Consider the following 24,101-nt stretch of genomic DNA (forward strand, 5'->3'; position numbering starts at 1 on the left):
TTTTACAGGGAGCCTACCACACAAGGTTCCCACCGTTCTGCGCATGCGCGCAGAGCTGAAGCTCGCTTGCGATACCGCTTTCCCATTTCCGAAGAAAGTGCGGTTAGGTTTCCTTGGGAAGCAAAGGCACAATAAACTTTCACCAATTCATGTAAGTTGCATTTAGAAGGCGGGATATGTGGTGGAAAACACCTAGACTAGGCTTCCCAAGGTGGAAGTTCCTCTTTTGGGGACCCCAGGTTCCCCATCTCAACTGATTGATTCAGACTACTTCAAAATCCTTTCTAGCCAAGATTCTTTAGAAACAAGATGCCATTAAGGAATCCAATATGGAGCACATAATGATATTGAGTACATATACTAGCATTGTGCAGGAATAGCGAGGAGGAATCAAAAAGTATATGACTAAGTATCTGCTCTCAAGGATTTGGTGATTTAGTTTCAAAGTTAAAATTCAAGTATTTAAATTTATTACAAAAGTAATTTGTGCATTATGTATATAATAAACTTTATAATAAACAAATATAAACTAATGCAATTTAAACATGACCATACCAATTTAAAGAAATACAGATTTCAATCAGGATTTGCTTCTTCTATTAGAGAGATCAATCTTGAGAATAAGTAACAAAAAAAAAAAAGTAATCCAATGAGGCAGGGGAATGCAAAGGCAGATGGAGGAAACCTTGGGTAGGTTTTCATAGAATTAGGCATGACCCTAGAGCTGGGCCTTAACAATTTCGCAATAAATAAATTAAAAATGTAAATGTGTGTACATATGTATGTACACACATTTACATTTTTTATATATGCACATACTATTTTGATAGTTCAATTGATGTTTCTTTCATTTCAGATTTAACCCATTGGAATTAATATTCAAAGTGTGTATACATTTTTTTTTATACCACACACACACACACCCACACACACACACACACACACACACTACACACAGGAATGGAGCAACACAGTCGCAAATGAAGCCCCTAAATCTGTTCCCCCTCACCCAGAGCTGCCTGGAGTGAGGCTGGGCTCAGAGTCTGATCAGGAGGCCTCCTGGATCCTCAGAGGCCGGTGCCCTTAGCTCCCTTGCTTGAGGATGTGTAAACCTGCTCCAGCAGTGGCATAAGCCTTGATCCCTGGGTGTCCTGCTGTCCAGAGAAATCTTCAGCTTGTCCAGATAGGAGTCCTGGGACCTCACCAGATCAGGGGCACTCTGGTAGAACTCCACTAGCAGCAGCATCTCATGAAGGATGTCATTAGTAAGGAAGCTGTCCTGGACATAGGCTATCTCCAACTCTGTGGGGATGCTGTAAGTCACTGGGCCTTTGCTGGCAGGGACACCAGCTGGTCACTACCAGCCACCCCAAACTCCCATCCCATAACGCTCCATCCCACACATCAGGCCCTGCTGTGCATATTTAAAATTTTAAATAATGCAGGCTATTAAATAAACACTATTCCTAATTTTCCAGTGGCTATTTCATTTTAAACAATATGCTTTAAAAAATCTATATATTCCTTGACCCATCAATTTGGAACACTCTCTCTTGATTCTCAACTATTTGAGATGAGAAATTTAGCACCTCATTTTCTTCACCTATTCTTATCCTTTGCTCTTCAGACTCTACATCAACATTATCAGTACTTTCAAAAGATTAAGGATTATAAGATTTACACTTGAATTGTAACTGCAAGTTTCCATTGTTGTGAGTTTAAAAATTGTAACACAGTATTTCATGAAAGGATCAAGTAATATAACTAGATCCAGGAAAAGTATATCATTTTATACTATTCAATCTTCAACACCAAGGGAAAAACTTGCAAATATCAGGGTCAAATTTTCTTAGATTCTATTAATTACTCAAAATTCAAAATCACATTTGAATTTATGTTGAACTGTGATTTTCATGCATTTTGTTTTCCTAACTAAAAAAAAAAATCCATTTGAAATATCTACACTAATAAAAAAAGAAACATGCAAATTGACCATCCCTCCACTACGCCCACCAGCCAATCAGGAGTGAGCATGGAAATTAACCCAACAAAGATGGTGGTTAATTTGCATACGCAGGCGTGGAGCTAAGACTGAAGACAGTGTAGAAGGAAGCCAAGCACTGCAGAAGGGAGCAAAGCAGCGGAGAAGGGAGCGAGTGAGGCAGCGGAGAAGGGAGCAAGGCAGCGAAGAAGGGAGCAAGCGAGGCAGCGGAGAAGGGAGCTCCCTTCTCTGCTTCGTTCCGGTCGCAGGAAGCCCTATTCTTGCAGGAATAGGCCCGAGGAAGCCCTATTCTTGCAAGAATCTTCCTGCAATGGGCCTCTAGTTTCTATATATCTAAGAACTCTTAAAAACAGAATCATATTATCATTATCTCACATTAAATAGTAATTCCTTAATATTCAGAGGGTTCAAATTTCCCCAACTGTCTCAATACTTTGTTTCTCCAACCATATGTTGTAACTGGTTGATCTTAATTTCTTTTAGTCTATAGGTTTTTCCCATTTTCCACCCCTTGCTTCTTTTTTTGTCCTTCCAATATATTTGATGAAGACACTGGCAGTTTCTCCTGTAGAATTTCCCCCAGTCTGGATTTTGTTGATTGTGCCCCCCATTAATATTCTTCTATCCCCTGTATTTCCTGTATATTAGTAATTAACCTAGGTGCTTGACCAGATTGGTGAGGTGCTATTAAGCATATTTCATGTGATGATATCTTTCCATCAGGATGCACACATGGTTCCGCTTGCTTCACTTTTCATGATTTTAGCAGCCACTGATGAGCACTGCCTAGGTAATAATTTCCTAATATCCCTAAAGTTCTTTTTCCTTTTGTTTACTTGAAATTTTAAATTGAGATAGTTATAGAGTCACATGCAGCGTAGGGTAATACAGAGAGATCCTATCCTGTTTATACTTCTCTGTTTCTCTTAATGGTATAACATCTTGCATACTATACCATCACAACCAGGATACTGACATTAATGCAATCCACTGAGCTTTACCTCTACTCATTTGTGTATGTGCGTGTTTAGTTCTATACAGTTTTATCACATGCAAGTTCTTGTATGTCACCACAGTCAAGATAGTGAACAGTTCTATCACAAGATCTCTATTGCCTTATTACATACTTCTCTCCGCTCTAAAACCCTCTTCCTTATACTCTATTAAAATGTAAGACTTGCTGATTTGACTCCCTAATGTTATTTTTTCTTATTTTTCTATTTACTAGCGTTCCCATTGCAGGAAAAATCCTGCAATAGGGTTTCCTGCTGCACTCTACCCCACCCCGCCTGCTCTCCTCCCTTGTCCCCTGGCCCGCCTTCTCCGCCAGCCTGCCCCACTCTCCTTCCTTCTCCCCCAGCCCCGCCTCCACTCCTCCCTTCTCCTCCCCCCGGCTTGCTTGCTTCTCCGCAGCTTTGCTCCCTTCAGCATCTCTTGGCTTCTTTCTAAGCTGTCTTGATATGCAAATTAGACGCCATCTTTGTTGGGGTAATTTGCTTGCTCGTCCTGATTGGTTGGTGGGTGTGGCTTGGCTGGTGGGCGTGGCTCAGGCGTAGCAAAGGTGCGGTCAATTTGCATATTTGTCTATTATTAGGTAGGATCTTTTTTTATGCTTTCTGGGTGAGTTCAACTTCACCTTCCAACCCTTCCAATGAATTGCTTTGGCTGTAATTTTTAATTTCCAGGGGCTGTTCCTTGCACCAAATTTCCCTTTTTAAAGCATCCTGTTCTCATTTAATGGATATAACACCTAGCTTCTTTCAAAATAGCAATTAAGGTATTTTTCTGATCACTGCATTATATTCCCCCACTCTATGTGTGATCTCTTAGATATTACAGATTTTCCTTAAATATCTGGAGATCCTGGCTCCACACTCATATTTAATAGGCACTGAAGAGTTCAATGAAAATACCATTATACACACACATGACTTGAAAGTGGGTTTGTGATAAAGTGATAATCAGGCATCTTATCTAGACACAACCAAAAGTGAGTGCCTGGAGATCATTTCTTTGGAGGTAATTAGTTTTTCCGAAGAGAAAAGCTATACCTGATGGCCAGCATTCTGGAAACACAATTAGAGGGCCCACATTCAGAATGCACATTTTAACTTAATCTATATTTTCTTTTGTTAGTCCTCACTTAAGGCTATTTTTTTCCCATTGATTTTTTAGAGAGTGGGAGGAGGAGAAACAGAAAAACATGGATTGGTTGCCTCCCACATGTACCGTGAGGGGGGTGGGGGGAACACGGATTGGAGCCTGCAACTGAGGTACAAGGTAAGTGCCCTTGATTGGAATCAAACCCATGATCCTTCAGTCTGCTGGCCAATGTTTTAACCACTAAGCTAACTGGTTAGGGCTTAATCCATATTTTCAACCCTGTATCTAATCCAAGCCTTCTATTATGCCTGGCATCCTATAAGTCCTATGATCTCCAGTTAGTTTTTTAATAGCATTAACCTTTGACTTGCTGCTTGAAAAGGAGGGGTTGGGGGGAGCAGCCCGACCTGCATGGCTCAGTGGTTGAGCATCAACCTATGAACCAGGAGGCCATGGTTCAATTCCCAATCAGGGCACATGCCCAGGTTGCGGGATCAATCCCCAGTGTGGGGCATGCAGGAGGCAGCCGATCAATGATTCTTCTCTTATCATTTGATGTTTCTATCTCTCCCTCTCTTAAATCAATCCTATCTAATAAAAGAGTAATATGCAAATTGACCATCACTCCAACACACAGGATGGCTGCCACAAGATGGCCAGCAAGGGAGGTCAGTTGGGAAGGACCAGGCCTGCAAGGGAGGGCAGTTGAGGGCGACCAAGCCTGCAGGGAAGGGCAGTTGCGGGGGACCCAGGCCTGCAGGGGAGAGCAGTTGGGGAGGACCAGGCCTGCAGGGGAGGGCAGTTGGGGGGGACCAGGCCTGCAGGGGAGGGCAGTTAGGGGCAATCGGGCTAGCAGGGGAGTGATTAGGGGGTGATCAGGAAGGCAGGCAGACGAGCAGTTAGGAGCCAGCAGTCCTGGATTGTGAGAGGGATGTCCAACTGCCCATCGACATCCTCCCCCATCCCCGTGCACAAATTTCGTGCACTGGGCCTCTAGTACAAATAAATTTAAAAAAAATAAGGGGGGGGGGCGGGGACAGAATGTGATCACCTGACTTAAGTGTAGAGAAAGACAGTTCAATGAGTCTGTATACAGACTTGCAATCAATCCTTTCTTTTTTATGTCCCAAACACCATCTCTGAATACAAGCACCTGGGTCCTCCAGATAATGAGCATCTTTTCTGAATACTGCAAGGTGTACAGGCTTCTTTCTCACTGTATTGCCTTTTGCTGGCACTCAGATTAGAGTGTCCTTGATTCTGGCTCTGCTAAGTCAGTCTTTCTCTACCTGGATTTTGTTTTCTAAAAACTTACTGAATTCTCTTATCCTTTGATTTCTTCTCTTTTATCATTATGTAGTTATACTTTACTGTGGCAAACAAAAGGATAACTACTCAACAAACAGAACTCTGAAATCAAATATACTGTCAGGAAACAAATTTATAATGCAGATCACATTTTAATATAGATCTAAAAACACTTCCAAATATAACTACAAATTTAATCATGAAAAATACCTGCAGTAAACATGTGTGTTAATTGACCATTATTATATTATTTCTAAATCCTTGGCTTACTTCTTTGGGTTATAAAGGTATAAACCTACTAATTTTCCCATTTGTATATTTTTATAGTAAATGTTTTCTACAGCTAATATTATAAATAAACCTAATGACAAAAAAAATCATGTTTTAAATAGGGAAAAATTTCCCTTAGAAAGTTGGTAAAGACTATACGGTGATACTTTTAAACTTTTGATTTACTATAAAGTAGTAATTAGTAAAATCCACAGCTTCCCCAAATTTAGCTTCTCTTCTATTACAAAAATCTTTGTAAAAGATGTACTCCAAGTACAATGAAATCTCCATTTTGTTTTTTATAACAAAGCAACAAATAGACACACTAAAACAATCCATCATGAAATCAGAGCAAATAAGTACTTAACAGTATTAGGTTTGCTATGGAAAACATTACTGTGGAAGACATCCAAGAATTAAAAATGCTTTTGTTGAAGCAATAACAAATGCTCATACTAAAATAGCCCTCCCCTCTTTATAGTGAAAAATCAGTGCATATTCCTTTATATACTAAAAAATTTTAGTTTTTAAAAACTATTAACTGCCTTAAAATAATTGTTTCACTCACCTTGAAAACACAGATTGGTTACCATAAATCCATTATTTAACAAACTGTATTTCTAATGACCTAAAAGAAATTGGCTAACACCCATGGAAGGGTCAGGAAACTATATAATGCAGATCAGGAAAGAGGGAGAGGACAGATGTTTTCTGTGCAATGGAAGAGCAACACTTCTAAGATATATTCTGCAATACTGAAACATTTTGGGCTCAACCAGTTTCTACTACTTTTAAAACACTGCAGTAAACTGAAAATATTAAAACATGAACCTTATCTTATTCTCAAAAATAATTTTCTGTTACATACATAAATAAAAAGTGCTTGTAACTAATAATATACACCACTAAAAAAGTCAAGTCTTAAGATCATGAATATCCTGTCTCACTGCCAGCAATGAGTGGTCTATACTATGAGTGCCATAATATTTACAAAAGACAAAAAAAATATATATTCAATTATGATTTCCTCTGGTTCTAATGTTATCATTACACCATTGACCATAAAATAATCTTTTGACAAAGTAATTAAACAGATTATATTACAGAAGTATAATATACAAGGATATCCTCAGAGATTTCTGACAATTATGTATTTGTACTAGCTCATAATGAAGTTAAAGATGAATAGAACACAATTATGAAAAAAAAAACACCTAATTTATTTGTTTCACCAAATAAGATATAATATAATGAGAGATCTTAGTTTAGATAGTTAAAAGGTGACAGCTTTAGGTATCATCTTAACCAAGAAAAATTTCATAGTATTTCTTATTCACTTAAATAAGACAGGAAAGGAAACTAACTCCTGCTACCTGCCCAGTTACTTTGAAAACTCTTCTTAAGAAAGTAAAAATAAAAATATCTTGGTTTTTGGTTCTTCTTTAAAGTCAAAATTTCTAGGTGCCCTGGAAACAATGAGTTCAATTTGGTGTCTTGTGTTCTGAGAAAGAACAATAAGTTTACACTGAGTGCTCAGCTTTCATATGCTGTGACCAATTATTTGTGAGTTATAATCTGCAGGTTCCATTTTTAAAATATGTGGGATAACACTGTCAATTCGTACATTGCCAATGAGACCTTTGAAAAACAATTCTTCAGTGATGGTAGCATTCATCAACCTCAAAGCTGGCAATCTAAGTAGTAGTCTGGACAACCTGAAAACAAAAAAGAAAGAGAAGGGGGACAAGGTTATAAATCAAAGAGAGAGTAAGTAGAAAAATATGAGTAATTTCTGCATGTTATTATTTGTAGCCTAATTGAATAAAAGATCTAATTTTCAAAAGTTAAAATAAAAACCTCAGAATTCAAGCTTTAGAGTGTATGACAATCAACTGGATATAAGTGAAGTCTTACAGACTTCATAGTCAAGCCTTGCTCTTAACTGCTATGCTATTAAATCACAGTTCAAGCTATATGGCATAGGAGCTTATTTTAGGTTGTAAGAACAGCAATATTTTGTGTTATCAGGGCACACAGACTCAATTCTAATAGTTTTCTTGGTTTTGCTTTATGAAATACTACTAGGAATGGTAAAACAGGCAATGGTTGTTATTAATGGGAAAAGCACAAGACAATGGAATCAAGATCACTGGACTCACAGCTATGTACTCCCTGCCTCTCTTCAGTTTTTTTGTGAAAATTAAAATGATATCTGCCAGTTTCTGTATAGTGAGGTTCTTAAATTTTGGCAGGATATCTTGTGTGAAAGTACATTATACATTGAAAACTGCTATCGAAAGATAATTTATTATTTTTAAGTAACTAGAAATGTAAGAAACTCAGAAATAATTCCAAAGATCCGTGAAAGCAGCTGGAATCTAATGAAACAGAAGTCAGCAAACAACTACACATCTAAAGGAGAAAAAATGTAAATACCGTACTTATTTTATAATGAGGCATAAAACAACTTTAGAAACATTTTTAAAAATCTGAAAAACAACCATGACAAACCAACAACAAAAGAACAACCTTTCCAAAAAGCTTGTGGTAATGTTTATCCTTCCTCTAGTCTAAGGCCTTGCACTCCAGTGCTTGAGACCAAATGAAACCAGCAGCCCCAGAATTAAGTGATCTTCCTATAGCCATGTATCCTATTTCTCAAATTACTCAGTTCCTTTTGTTCCCACCAGCTGAGTTGCATCCACAGAACTGGTAGAAAGCAGGATAAGAAAACTGGTTAACTAAGGCTCATTTTCACGATGGAACTGGCTTATAAATTTATTATTTATTATGTATAAAACATTGTTATATGTGAAATGTTCTTTTACTAGCTTGAAGTATATCAAATAATAAAGTTAGTAAACACATTTGCATAGCCCTTGCTATGAAACAGGCACTGTTCTAAGCTCTTTACATTATTAACTGATTTAAGCATTACACTAATTGTAAAATGTGGATACTATTACTATCTCCATTTTACAGGTGAAGAAACTGAAGTTAAAAACTACTTGCCCAATGTCTTACAGCTAATAAGGTAAGATCAGAAGTCAAACCTAGGTACTCTGGCTCTGATGGCCATGTATTTACTCTACAATACTGTCCTTCCTTCAAAAATGTAACTGATCTTATATTTTTTTAAAAGAACACTGACAAGAAATACGTTAGTAGAAATATCATAAGCCAAATATCTGTTATTTATTTAAAATAAAGAGTTTGGGCACTATTGCCAGACTACCTGGATCCAGTCAGGCTCTGCCAATTATTGTGATCTTGAACAAGTTACTTAACCTCTGTGTGCTAAAGTCATCTCTATATAAATGTAAGAACTGGTTGAAATATTACATGCAATAATGCATACTGCTTTTTATAGCATTAGCTATTTCATTCCAAAGGTTAACTAGAACACTTTATTTACTCCTGAAATATAAAATAATGAAATAGATTCACAAAACTGTTTAAAATTAATATAGTTAAACTAGAGGCCCGGTGCACGAAATTTGTGCACGGAGGGGGGTTGTCCCTCAGCCCAGCCTGTACCCTCTCCAATCTGGGATCCCTCTCACAATCCAGGACTGCTGGCTCCCAACTGCTTGCCTGCCTGCCTTCCTGATTGCCCCTAACCGCTTCTGCCTGCCAGCCTGATCACCCCCTAACCACTCCGCTGCCAGCCTGTTTGCCCCCAACTTCCCTCCTCTGCCGGCCTGGTCACCCCTGACTGCCCTCTCCTGCAGGGTTGATCACCTCCAACTGCCCTCTCTTGCAGGCCTGGTCCTTCTCAACTGCCCTCCCTTGCAGGCCGGGTGCCTCCCAACTGCCCTCTCCTGCTGGCCATCTTGTGGTGGCCATCTTGTGTCCACATGGGGGCAGGATCTTTGACCACATGGGGGCAGTTATATTGTGTGTTGCAGTGATGACCAATCTGCATATTACTCTTTTATTAGATAGGATAGCATTTAACTTCTAGATACCTGTAGGTGTCATCTGGATATGTTCTGGTTATATAATCTTGAAATTCCACATAAGCCTTTTCCTGAAATTTCTCAATCTGTTCCATGTTTTCTAGGCCTGGATGGTCTGAAACATGAAAGAATATATTGTTACCCTGCTTCTGAATGTTCATTTAATAAGACATCTAGAGTGGAGGTGGAAGGGAATGAGAATAGTTCAGTCAAAAATGAAACCTCTTCATATGTGTGGCTCTTTCCATAAATATTACTAAGTACCAGGTACTGTACTTAAAGCCTGTAAAACTATTTTATCTCATATACAAATTATAATATCTAATAAAAAATGAGATCAATGGGTTCTACTAAAATAGTATTTTCGTTTATCCCAAAAGTGGAGAAGGAATTTTGCTCACTGGTTTCAAATGTTTTTTCACACCCAAATAAGTGTCCAACATTCATAAAACTCACCAATTTAAAGTGTATAATTCAATTGTTTTAGATTATTCACAGAACTGTGCAACCATCACCACAATCTAATTTTAGAACATTTATGTCACTCCAAAAGACCTCTGTACCATTCACAGTCACTCCCTATTCTTCCCTCTCCTTAGTCCTTGGTAATTACTAATTTCTAACCTACTTTATGTCTGTAAAATTTGCCATTCTAGACATCCCATTTAAATAGAATCATGTAATATGTGGTCTTTTGTGACTGGCTTCTTTCCCTTAGCATAGTTTTCAAGGTTCATCCATGTTTTAGCATGTGTAAGAACTTAGTTTTATAGCTGAATGATATTCCATTGTATGCATATATTACATTTGGTTCACTTAGTCACATGTTGATGAACACTTGTTTCCACTTTAACTGAATCATCTTATATTCCCACCATCAGGGTATGAGGGATCCAATTTCACCACAAGCTCAAACATTGTATTTTAGATAAGAAGTCACTATTTGTGTACCTGGACTGAAGAGTACTATTGCTTTTAGGTAGGCATATTCATAGCCATCAACGCAGAGTTTAACCATGCTGTTGCAAAACTCTTGAAGTTTGAAGATGTGCTCCATCAATAATTTTCTTCTTTCTGTTGACATTTTATCTTTAATTAAAAACAAACAAAAGCTTCTAATTTTCTGCTAAAATGTATGACTATTTTTATCCAACATATCTCCTTCCCATTAATTTCCAGCATTAAATATAACCAATCTATAAATGCTTCAAATTCATTATCTCTACAAGTATAGATGAAACTAATTAATGATCTTTGGACACTCTTCATTCAAGAAAAAACAAAACAAGCTGTTCATATAAAAAACCCTAAACATAATGTTTCTCCTTTCAAGACACACCTTTGAAAAAATAAATCATCTGAAAAACTGGCAAAAGAAAATTCAAAAGATTCAAATTTGGTAACAGGATTTTATCTAAGCTTACATTGATTTTTAAAAGTGAGCAAAATCATCTAGATTTTTTAAAGTTAACAACACTGCCCAGCTGGTGTGGCTCAGTGTTTGAGCGTTGACCTATGAACCAGGAAAGTCATGGTTGGATCCCAGTGAGGGCACCTGCCTGCACCTGCCTGGGTTGTGGGCTCAATCCCCAGTAGGGGGCATGCAGGAGGCAGCAGATCAAAGATTCCCTCTCCCTCTCCCTTCCACTCTGAAATTAATTTTTAAAAATAATACTAAATAAAAAGTTAATAACACTTCTAAAATAAAAATATTTAGCAAAAAAAAACACAACATTGTCAAAACCAAAAGAAACCGAGTAAACTTCACTGTGGAGGGATATGTTTAAAACACATCTGATTACTCAACTACAGCTTTAGTGAAGGTAGGCTGTATAATGCATTACAAACTTATGAGAAAACAATCAAGATCAGGAGTCCACAAATAAAATGGGGATGTGGTGCTGCTTTCTGGAGCTACTGTTGATGTAATTTTAAGGAGGAAACATGTAATTTAAAAATCATATAAAACAGTAAGAAATGGAATATGGTAAAGCAGTGGTTCTCAACCTTCCTAATGCCGCGACCCTTTGATACAGGTCCTCATGTTTTGGTGACCCCCAACCATAAAATTATTTCCGTTGCTACTTCATAACTGTCATTTTGCTACTGTTATGAATCGTAATGTAAATATCTGTGTTTTCCGATGGTCTTCGGCTCTACAACAGCGGTTCTCAACCTGTGGGAACTGCTAGCAGGGTCACCTAAGACCATCAGAAAACACAGATATTTACATTACGATTCATAACAGTAGCAAAATGACAGTTATGAAGTAGCAACGGAAATAATTTTATGGTTGGGGATCACCACAACATGAGGACCTGTATCTAAGGGTTGCGGCATTAGGAAGGTTGAGAACCACTGTGGTAAAGGAATAAAACATAATTCCCAATTTGTATATTCCTAAATGCAAGTGGCAGCTTCTATTTGAAAAGGGGGCACATTTTTGTTTAGTCACATGCCATTCTGAAGTAAAATATTTATAAATCAGTGACTGCCTATCTCTTTAAATGAATGAGAGTTGTCATTATCTTGGCATCAAGTAAAGGAAAAAAGAGAGTAAGGATTGTTTTGTGACTCGTCAGTACTTTTTAAATAAGAGACTATACCCTGAATTCACACACACACACACAAAAAAATCTTGGAATTCAAAGGGTTACAATGAAGAAAGGTAATTTAAAAATTGGTTGGAATAATATATTTTGAAGTATTTACTCAACTTTATACAACCTAATCCTGGATTCCTTGGTACCTACACCAAAGTACAAAAATTCACAAGGCCTGGTCAGAAATAGCCAGCCAGATTTAAATATACTTGTTTCAATTTTGTTGTGCGTTAAAACATTTTAAAATTCAAAATTTTTTTTCAAGTGTCCAAGGCACGAACCAGGCATGGGCACAGACCAAACGCCAAGCTAGGATAAACAAGGAGTTACTCTGTCCCCGGCTGACATGAAACAAACACCACCAAATCAGGTGCAACTCTATCCAGGGACATACAAATTTAAATATTCAAAAATATATTTTTGGTGGTCAATGAAATGAAATCATCAAAACGTAAAAATTATCTAAAGTAAAAAGGATGTTGGTATGTAAAACATTATCATCAGATATGTAACTTTAATAGTAAAACACTTTATAAAACTGACATCCTCTCTTTTATCCTGGAAAAAGGAAATAAGGTGCTTTTTACCTTGTTGAAGGCTACTGTGAAGGCAATTGACAAATGTTGCTAATATAGTTGCCACATTCATTACTTGCCAGCACTGGGCAAGACCAAGAGTAAAAAGTTCATTCCAATAAGCTTTCACCAATGATATGCTGTTTTCCTGCCTATTAAAAATACACACACACAAATCAGGTATTATTAAAATATATTTTATAAACTTTACAATTGACTCATATATTTTATAGTAAAATACTAGTGAAGTATAATTACTCTAGAAAGACGAACTTGATCAATTCTGTATACTTCACTGCACTTGATGAGGAAGGCTTAGAACTTTAATTAGCTAGTTCATTAATCAGTCAGCCAATTTATAAGAACAGTTTCAAACTGCAGAAGTTGGGGCTTTAATACCACATTTCATGGAAACAGCATAAAGATTGTTTTAAAAATATTAAAATTAAAAGTATTAATTTAAAAAACCTTTCCCAAGTTTTATTTTGCCTTTAATGCAGGTAAATATTCTCTTTAAAAAAAAAAAAGGCAATTTAAATTATTTAATGGTAGATAACAACCAATTTCCTAGGAGAAATGGTTTCTTCTTTAAGTATGTTTCAGATAAGATATTATCTCTATAAATGAGACACCAAGGATTTTACTAGGGGTAAGAGGGTAAGAAAGGTCAAAAGTTTTTTCCTGAATTTCTAAATAAGAAATCTCAGCATGAGAGAATAGAAAAAGTAATGAGTCAAGAGACCAGGGTTTTAAAACCTAGATCATCAACTTATTATCCATTTGAAATCAGGCAAATAAGCTCCCAAGTCTCAGGCTGTTTAGCTATATAAAATGCAGAGACTCTAATGCCTATATCTAACTCAATTATTATGAGGCAGAAATGTAAGAATTATGTGAACAGGCCATGACATAAAGTACAAAAAGCCAGGCACTGTAGGAAGCACTGTAAAAATAGCCACAAACAACATGGAGTAGGTCTGCCTTCATGAAACAGAAGGGCAACATAATAAATATGCCATTTTAAATATTTTATATAAATATATATACACATACTCATATGGTTATACAAACATTAAGTTAGTTTTAGGCAATAAAAATTCTACATTCCTATAAAGTAGGATGCTGCAATAGAAAATGGGGATGGGGGAGGGGAGGGCCATGTTCAGATAAGTTAGTTTCGGAAGGCTTTACTAAGGGCCTGACATTTGAGTAGAGAAAAACAGAAAAGAACTTAAAAAAAAAAAATTTCCAGGGGAATAGTTATCCAGGGAAAAAAGAACAAGGGCCAGACTTGTTGAGGTGAGAACCAGTATGTAGTTGGTACTCAATAAAAGCTGTTGAGTGGATTAATAATGCTATCCTCCCTTAGTTTTTAAAATTTCTAAACATTTTATTTCAAACTATGGTCTTTTTATGAGTCAGCAGTTATATTACCTTTTTCCTTTAAATTTATTGGGGTAACATTGGCTAATAAGATTATATAGGTTTTAAGTGTACAATTCTATAATACATCTATCTTTGCGTTGTGCAATCACCACCCAAAGTCAAGTCTCCTTTGTTACTATATTCGACCGCCTTTACCCTTTATTACCTCTCCACTCTCCTTCCCCAATGGTAACTACCATACTGTTGTCTGTGTCTGAGTTTCAGTTTTATATCCCACATGAGTGAAATCATATGGTTCTTGAGTTTTTCTGTCTGATTTATTTTGCTTAGCATGCTATTTTCAAGATCCATCCATGTCGCAAATGGCAGTATTTCATTTTTTCTTATGGCTGAGTAGTATTCCACTGTATATATGTACCACATCTTCTTTATCCAGTCATCTATTGAAGGATACTTTGGTTGTTTACATTGGCCATGGTTAATAATGCTTCAGATGTTTTAATTCATGGATCTCTTAGATGAGCTTATGTGATGAGCTGGGAATCCTTTGTTGAATCATAGCAATGTAACTTGTAACTTCAAGGGAAGAAAACAGGGGAACCTCCCATGCCTCAATTTCTCTGATGTAACTACTCCTCCTTTCTTAAATATCCTATCATTGGCTAATCCTTCTTATCCCTTAATCTATAGCTCAGAGCTCACTTAAAAATAAAAATTCTCTTACCACATTCCTCTCCCAAGATAGTTCATCATTCCTCCTTCAGTGTCACATATTCATTTATATTTTATACTTATTTCATGGTATTCTAATTTATTTGGTTTTGGAGTCTGTCTCCTATACTAGATTAAGACCTTACTGAAGGCTTATTCATGTCTGTATCTTTGTCAACAGCACAGTAGATGGCATATAGAAGAAATTCAGCAAATGATTTCTGATTTCAGGGGGTATAGAACAGGGAGAAGTAAGAATTTAGAAAAAACAGTTAGAAAAGCTGTGGGCATGGACTCTTTTCCTATCAAATAATCTTTAAATCCAAACCTATATACTTAAATCATTTGTTAAGTTAAAACACATAGCCTTCTTTATGACATTTCATTTTATTTAAGAATCGAATACACTCAAACAAAAGCTTATATTGCCAACTTAAGAGTTATAGAAAGTAATTTTTCTCACTGGAAATTTTTCAGCTGAAATTTTTACTCCAGGCTGATCACTCTTTTCCATTCAGTACCTGAGAAGAATTACTTACCATAAAAAATTGGCCATTTAAAATTTATTTAAAAGTAAAGTTTAAATGAAAAGAAAATCAATAGTTTTAATCTCCATATGAAAATGAAAAATTTTAATCTCAAACTAAAAGATAATAAGATACTATTTTCATTTATCAGAAAAGATGGATAAAATCCAGAATTAATGAGGATGTGAGAAAATAAGCAGTCATTCTTGTACATTGCTGATGTGGGTGTAAACTGTCTCAACATCATTTTGGAGGACAATTTGGTAGTGCCTAGCAAAAAACGGAAAGGTACACCTCTTAGACTCAGCAGTTCCACCTATAGTAACGTACTTTATAGAAATACTAACACAAGTACTTAGTTGGCATTCATCTGTTTAATTCAAACTAAAAATTATTTAGTGACTAGAAGCCCAATGCACGAAGATTCGTGCAAGAATGGGTCTTCCTTCCCCTGGCTGCTGGCACTGCCTTCGCTCTGGCCAGAGCCGCCTTTCCGCCTTCCCACGCTGCCCAGAGGCCCAGAGCGGTTGGGGTGGTGCGGAACACCCCCTCGGCACCTGCATATGCAAATTAACCCACCACCTTTGTTGGGTTAATTTGCATACTCACTCCTGATTGGCTGGTGGGTATCATGAAGGTATAGTCAATTAGCATGTTACTCTCTTATTAGGTAAACTAGAGGCCCGGTGCACAAAATTCGTGCACGGGCGGGGGGGTGGTGTGTCCCTCAGCCCAGCCTGTACCCTCTCCAATCTGGGACATCCCTCTCACAATCCAGGACTGCTGGCTCCCAACCGCTTGCCTGCCTGCCTGCCCCTAACTGCTTCTGCCTGCCAGCCTGATCACCCCCTAACCACTCCCCTGCCAGCCTGATGGATGCCTAACTGCTTCCCAGCCAGCCCAATTGCCCCTAACTGCCCTCCCCTGCTGGCCTGGTCGCCTCTAACTGTCCTCCCCTGCAGGCCTGGTCACCCCAACTGCCCTCCCCTGCTGTCCTGGTTGTCCCCAACTGCCCTCCTCTGCTGGCCTGGTCCCCCCCAAGTGCCCTCCCCTGTCGGCCTTGTCACCCCCTAACTGTCCTCCCCTGCTGGCCTAATAGCCCACAACTGCCCTCCCTTGCAGGCCTGGTCCCTCCCAACTGGCCTCCCCTGCTGGCCATCTTGTGGCAGCCATCTTGTGTCCACATGGGGGTGGCCATCTTGTGTGTTGGAGTGACTGTCAATTTGCATATTACCTCTTTATTATATAGGATAATAAATAGAACTGACACAACAGCTACACTAATAGTAGGTAAGTCTAACTGCAAAGAATCAGTTAGATTGGCTGTTACACTGAACCAGATTTTTAATACAGATCACAGGGAAATGTGGATGCCACATAAAATTATACTGTTATAATCAGAAACCTCAGGTTTTATAATTTTGCTTTCTTCAACATTTGGACTATTTCTATAGGATAATCACATGTAATTTAACAGAAGTACTTAAGGTAGGTTCTGTTACAAATAACTCAAGGAGTTCAAGTCACTACCCCCAAAATCCTTCCTTTTGTTGTTTTATTATAATAATTAATATCCAATTATAAAAAACAGCATCAGATTACTTTTCAAGGTACAAGTATGCCAATTACAAGCTTAGGGAACTACAGTTAATGCTTTAAAATAAACTGCTAATGTATAAATTTACATTATATTTTAATTTCTCTTAAAAAAACAGAATGGAGAAGTTCTTAAAGTTAAATGTTATTTTGAGAGAAAGAGCTAACAATCACTTTAAAGGTTAATCATTATAAATCAGGCTCTTAGTCTATTGTAATTATATTATTTAAATACATTATTTAATACATGATATTAACGCATGGTATATCTAACGTTGATTAATAAACCAAATTACAGTGGGGTTCTATGTATGCCTTTTAAAGTTATAATTCAGATATGTTTCTTAGTTATATTCTAAATATTCCCTAAGGATAAAGGATGGGTAGTTATTATTCTTATTTGGCAAATGGAAAAACAGATTTACAGAATATGGAAGTGAATGGTTTACAAAATCGTACTGATGAGTAGGGTCCTGTAACTAGAATAATACTTTTCTAACTATGGGATTAACATATTCCATGGTCTTTTTGCTTCTTCATACCAGCTACTTTAAAGCAATCTAAATAAATCTGGCAAACTTTAGGCAAAGCTTGGGTTTCTTATAGTAAACCATTTCTATTAACATCTGATTACTTTAGAACAGACTACAGATGTGCTATTCAATAGAAAGAACAAAATTCTAAATTATCATAGTGGTACTATGGGGTTTACATTTTCTTCCTTTTTTCCCCCTCAATCACACAATTGGAAAACAATTATTTCTATTTTTAAACATATTCACTGCTTACAAGTTTCAGCTCCTTATTAAAATGTTTGAGATGAACACTGGCCATGTAAGGAAAACCACCACCCTGGGACAACCCTATAGGCTCCCTATCTTTAAGTCATTCAGAGACAGGCTATTACAAATGCTGGCCATGATTTATCAGTTCCACCGCATTTATCCCCTTTGAATTAACTTAGTCAAATCATGAAATATGAATACTCTTCCACATAAATATAATACAAAAAATACTAGTTGCCATGATTTGTGACATCAATGACAAAACTTGAAGTTACGTTGTACCATTTTTTTTCCTTTAATGCAGATCCTTCCAAAATAAAAGTTCTTGTTTAATGTACATTTGTGCTACAAAACCTTATTTATATTTAAGATTTTAAAACACTTACCCCAAAGCCTGGAAGGAAGGAATAGAAAGTGCCCAGTGCATCGATAAGAACAGCAGTCTGGAGGCAGACTCCCCGATGTAGTGCACATTCAGGTACTCAGGCATAGGAGAAGGCATGGTGAGCTAGTGTGAACAGGGATTGAGGTAAATTATCTTATGACCAACAATCCTACAGTGTACTTTCTTTGAAAAAGTTAAATGCAAACCATAACACATTACATATGAGTCTAATAGATTCACCAAAAGGTAAATCTTGAAATAATCTAAGACACTGGACTTTACAGCTAAAAATAGGATTTAGAATAAATGAGTAGGTCATAGTTTCTAACAAAGCAATATTCAGACAAGCAGAATCCTACTTAATAAATATCCAACCATATTATCTGGTTGTATTTTTATAAAATATACTTTTATTGAATTCAGAGAGGAAAGGAGAGGGAGAGAGAGAGAAACATCAATGATGAGAGAGAATAATTGATTGGCTGCCTCCCATACATTCCCTTCTGGGGATGGAGCCCTGGCATGTGCCCTGATTGGGACTTGAACTGTGACCTTCTGGTTCATAGGCTGACACTCAACCACTGAGGCACGCCAGCTAAGCTATCTGGTTGTTTTTAAAAGTTACTTTCTGTCTTGGTCTAACAATTTCTTCCTTTCCTCCCTTTCTTTATTAACAACTAGTGGCCCGGTGCAAGAAATTCGTGCACGGGGAGGGGGGGGGGGGTCCCCCCTCAGTCCAGCCTGTACCCTCTCCAATAGGACATCTCTCTCGCAATCTGAGACCACTGGCTACTAATTGCTCACCTACCTGCCTGCCTGATTGCCCCTAACTGCCTCTGCCTGCCTGATCACCCCTAATTGTCCTCCATTGCCAGCCCCAACTGCTCTCCCCTGCTGGCCTGATCTTGCCCCCAAATGCCTCTGCCTGCCTGATCACTCCTAACTGCCCTCCTCTGCTGGCCTGATCTAGCCCCCAACAGCCCTCCCCTGCTGGCCTGATCTCACCCCCAACTGCCCTCTCCTGCCGGCCTGATCTCATTCCCAACTGCCCTCCCCTGTGGGCCTGATCTCGCCCCCAATGGCCCTCCCCTGCCAGCCTGATCTCACCACCAACTGTCCTCCCCTGCCAACCTGATCACCCCTAATGGCCTGCCTCGGCCCACCACCACCATGGCTTTGTCCGGAAGGAAGTTGGACATCCGGAAGATGGCCTGTCAACCCAGTCTAATTAGCATATTATCCTTTTAGTAGTACAGATAGATTATATAGGACAGGATTGCTTAAATGGGGGAGAAAAGCCTTTTTCAGCAGGAGGAGATGCTCTTGGCAGACAAAAATACATAATCCCTATATCTGGACTGATAGCCAACCATATGCACTATACTGCCAAACCAGTCATTAAAAAATTGAACCGCTTTCTTACACCTTACACCAAACAGCTGTTGCCCTTAAAACCCCTCCTCAGCCCCCACCTTAGGTTCTGCCTTCACAGTTCACCCAGATTAGGTTCTGATTGGTTGGTTTCTATGCCAGTCAGAGTCAAAAGCTCTGCCTCCTAGGCAGCCATTGGTTCCTCACAGTTCACCCAGATTTTGTTCTGATTGGTTGGTTTCTATGCCAGTCAGCGTCAAAAGCTCCACCTCCTAGGCAGCCATTGGCTCCTCACACTTCACCCAGATTTGGTTCTGATTGGTCGGTTTCTATGCCAGTCAGCGTCAAAAGCTCCACCTCCTAGGCAACCATTGGCTCCTCACACTTCACCCCGATTTGGTTCTGATTGGTCAGTTTCTATGCCAGTCAGCATCTCTGGCCTATCAACAGGCCTGATCAGAGAGGCGGAGCTGATCAGCAGCTCCAGCGGAGGCCTGAGAGAAAGAGAGATGTGGCTGCTGGCCAGGCCCCAAGAGAGAGAGAGGCAAGGGCTGATCAACAGCTGCCATGGAGGCTATGGTTCAGACCCTGCTTCTCTGTCTAGGCCTCCCTCCAGGCCTGATCCGCAGCCCCTCAGCGGTCAGTGCTGAGATGCCATGGCAACCCAGCACTGACTTCCGATCGGTGGGGCCTTTGGTCGTTTTGGATGTTACGGACCCTGGATTTTTATATATTAGGATTAGGATAGAATACAACAAATTCACTTTAAGGAGCAAGCCTGTATATGTTAAATGTTCCTTTCATTTAGGCTATGGAGATAAACTCAAATGCTTATAGGCTCAGGAGAGTATTGATTGAAGCAGGCCATCTGCGAAGTGCATATTCCCAGAGAAAGGGCACAGCTGTGACCTGAGTTCAACACATTAAAAACATATGGGAAAAACAGATGCCTGCTATCAATTTTTCAAAGAGCAGGTTCTGTGTAAAAAAAAAAAAAAATCCCCATTTAATCAACAGGTAAAACCAAGTATGTCTGTGGCCATAATACTCACAGGCTTCCAGTTTGTACTGCTGACCTTAGGTAGTTATTTTAATATGTTTTTCACTGATTTTTATTTTATTTTTTGAAAGAGAGGGAGAGGGATAGAGATAGAAACATCGATTGGCTGCCTCTTGTATGCCCCCTGCTGGGAATCGAGCCAATAACCCAGGCATATGCCCTGACCAGGAATTGAACAAGTGACCTTTTGGATCAGGGGTTGATGCTCAACCACTGAGCAACAATGGCCAGGCCTTAAATAGTTATTTTAAGTGTGTGACCAATGCCTGGCCAGTGTGGCTCAATGGTTGAGTACCAACCTATGAACTAGGTTGATGGATCCAAATTTCCTTCACTTAAGAAAAGAATAATCCAGACTGTAGAGTACTTTCTAGGTATTAAAATTAGTAAGATAAACTGAGATGTAATGGCACAGAAAAAACATCTCATAGATATATCTAAGTGGAAAAAATTGCAAAACAGTATGTGGATGATCCAACTTATACATATAAATAAAGGAGAGAAGGAAATACACCACACAGTTAATAGCAGTGGCTAACCCTGGGGTGGGATAAGCTGGATGTGCCCATATATATTTTTCTGGGGAATGGATATATAGCTTTCAACAGATTCTCAAAGGTGTCTATGATGCCAAGCAGATAAAAAGATTTGTTGTTGCTGTTAATCACCTGAGGATATTTTCCCATTGATTTTTAGAGAGTGGCATGGCTCAGTGGTTAAGTGTTGACCTATGAACCAGCAGTTCACAGTTCCATTCCTGGTCAGGGCACATGCCCAGGTTGCAGGCTTGATTCCCCAGTGGGGGGCATGCAGGAGGCAGCCAATCAATGATTCTCTCTCATTATTGATGTTTCTATCTCTTTCTTCCTCTCTGAAATCAATAAAAATGTATTAAAAAAATAAAAGAGAGTGGTAGGGAGGCGGAGAGACAGAGAAAAAGAAATACTGATGTGAGAGAGACACATCAATTGATTGCCTCCCACAAGCACCCTGACCAGGGCCGGGATGGAGCCTGCAACCAAGATACCTGCCCTTGACTGGAATCAAACCCAGGACCCTTCAGTCCACAGGCCGATGCTCTAACCACTGAGCAAACCAGCTAGGGCTAAAATGATTTTTTTTTTAGAGTGCTGAGACATGACTAAACAAGGATACCTACTTTAGAAGTTATTATCTACAATTACCTTTCCAGCAGTTTATGTAATTTTCATAATGGGTTAAATAATATAGCTTTAAAAAAATTTGACCTGAGTTAGAAGATCTGGGTTCTACTCCTAACTTGTCATTAATTAATTGTGTGGCCCTGGATCACATATTAATTCAGCAACTATTTATTGAGAGTTCATTGTGAGCCACCTAGCTAAGTGCTGTATGTATGCTGTAATCTCAACAGAGAAATTAAATGGAAAGTGAATGAGCTGTAGAAAAGGCTAAAAAAAGAGAATGGCATGTCTGAGAAATGATGGGCAATTGGGAAGCTATTGAAGGTTTTTATGTACCAGAGTAACATAACTGGATTGACGTTTAACAATTATTATTCAGTTATCAGTGCTCAAGATGGAGAAGAGAGACTGTAAGCAATGATAGGACTATAACACTTTAAGAAATTTTAAAAGGTCTGGAATATGGCATTGAAAATGAAGAGAAAGAGAGAAATTCTAATAGAATGTTTAGGATTCAGTCAGGGAATGAGGCTAGGAAAATGACGACTCCCAAACGGCAAATGTGGTGACTAGGATTGTGATTCTAATATTTGGATAATAAATTTTAAAGAACAGTTTGGGAAATCACCTACCTCTATCTCAAACACTTATTTCCAAATGGGAATAGGATCCACCTTGATTATTTGTATAAGCAAATTGAAATAATCAAGTGAGACAAAGCATATGAAATCACACCAAAAACTCTGAAGTTTAACAGAAATGTTAAATATTGCTGCTGTCCTAGATTCTTCAGAATAAAAATTTAAGAAGCATTATTAGACTATTTCTCCTTACTGTCTGGGTTGCTTTGAACAAGACACTAAAAACCTCCAAATCTCTTTTTTTATTCAGAAAATGACAATAAAAATCTGAACCTTCTCAATAGACTGTAGTGAGGCTCAAATGAAAGAATGGATGTGAAATCCTGCTGCAAACTACACTCACTGTATGTAAAAATGCAAGAAAGGAACAAAATGCTATTTGGAGCTCAGCAATCAAGAGAAAATTAATTTTTTTGATTACAGATGGCATGTCCTGAAACTCATGACCATAAAACATTAAGGAAAGAACTAACCCTGAAGGTACTAGGCTGGGAAGTCACTGAAAAGTGAGACTCTGATTTGACAGAGTCTATAAATAAGATTCAAGGAAAGAAGGAGCTGTCTTTTTTCAGGAGAACAAGAAACTTTACAGTGCTGATTATGAGGATATCCAGGGTATAGAAGGATAAAGATGGAATGGAAAAAAGAAAAACTTCTATTTGCCTAATTCATCTGTCCAAAACCAATAAATGAAAGAAGAAAAAAAATTTGAGGACCAATATCAACAATAAAAATGGTGAACTACTTCTACTTTCAATAGAAGCATTCTTGAGTACCTTTTCCTTGCAATGGGTCCTCTTCCTACTTCTTTTACCCTTCCTTCCCACTTAAATCCAAAGGGGGAAAATAAAACTAATAAAATATCTTTTACTTAGAATAAGGAAGAGCAATGGGAAAAATCAGTTTTGCTTTGCTCCACCCCAGTCCATAGCGCCTACCATATTTTTAAGGATGACACTGATTATTCCCCTTGCCTCCTCTTGTAGCATTCCTAAAAAGTTTTCTTGTACAATGCAAATAAAACTTTTCTAATTTTTTTTCATGTTATTTTTGTAAAATTTTACTTAAAGATTGGTTTCACTGATGTTTTATTAACTATCAAATTAGAGCAATTATTATTTAAATCACTGTGTTTTCTCTGTGGCTATTTCTACCAAGTAGTTAACATTTGCACAAACAAACTTAATTATATGCAATTTTGGCCAGTATTAGATTTATTTTGTGATCATTATTTCTACCAGTGACACCTATCTATTTGATAACTATATGTTTTCATAAGAAACTCATGGAAATGTGTATTCTATAGTAAAGTTATGAGCAATTACACTCAGTTATTCCAGAACTACTATATATTGTTAAATGTCCTACATACTTCCAAACACTCTGCATATAATTTGCTAACAGTATTCACAGCTAGATGGCAGAGCAAAGATACAAAGTGGTTAAAATGGAGGGTCAAAAACAGCTGGGTCTTAATTAGGGTCTCAATAGTCAGCATATCTACAGCTGAATGACAACCATCTGTATTACAAATCAAGTATTTTCTAATGTTTTATATGTATTACTCCTAGTATTCTAAATGTAAAGTTTCCATCATAAATTTATGTATATTAGGGGAGCAGAAAATAAGTTACAAATGTACCTTCTCCAAAATGT

The 24,101-nt window shown here is 37.9% G+C and overlaps 1 protein-coding gene, 1 long non-coding RNA gene and 1 other non-coding gene across 8 annotated transcripts in view; 1 reads left to right on the forward strand and 2 right to left on the reverse strand.

The window, feature by feature from the left end:
• The window catches only part of NR2C1 (nuclear receptor subfamily 2 group C member 1), a 63,639-nt gene that overhangs the window by 12,290 nt on the left and 27,248 nt on the right, over nt 1-24,101 (reverse strand). For 2 of the 6 annotated variants that reach the window (XR_008556656.1, XM_054719362.1), the window contains exons 10-14: nt 18,212-18,333; nt 12,833-12,972; nt 10,594-10,731; nt 9,652-9,757; nt 7,308-7,398 (exon numbers count right to left, since the gene is read on the reverse strand). Coding sequence is in view for 4 of the 6 variants with exons in the window: in XM_054719362.1 (XP_054575337.1) it covers nt 7,308-7,398; nt 9,652-9,757; nt 10,594-10,731; nt 12,833-12,972; nt 18,212-18,333 (597 nt within the window). In the remaining 2 variants the exon portion in view is untranslated. Of the gene's footprint in view, nt 1-25; nt 113-6,695; nt 7,399-9,651; nt 9,758-10,593; nt 10,732-12,832; nt 12,973-18,211; nt 18,334-24,101 lie in introns of those variants that run through there. The other 4 variants (XM_008144803.3, XM_054719361.1, XM_054719363.1 and 1 more) reach the window with 3 other exon arrangements.
• LOC129149835 (uncharacterized) lies at nt 90-23,393 on the forward strand. The gene is made up of 3 exons (XR_008556658.1): nt 90-151; nt 8,666-8,717; nt 22,696-23,393. It is a non-coding gene; the product is annotated as an uncharacterized LOC129149835 (long non-coding RNA).
• On the reverse strand, nt 12,506-12,636 carry LOC114232719 (small nucleolar RNA SNORA48). The gene has a single exon (XR_003618809.1). It is a non-coding gene; the product is annotated as a small nucleolar RNA SNORA48 (small nucleolar RNA).

The sequence above is a fragment of the Eptesicus fuscus genome, chromosome 7, assembly GCF_027574615.1.
Source record: "Eptesicus fuscus isolate TK198812 chromosome 7, DD_ASM_mEF_20220401, whole genome shotgun sequence".
NCBI lineage: Eukaryota > Metazoa > Chordata > Mammalia > Chiroptera > Vespertilionidae > Eptesicus > Eptesicus fuscus.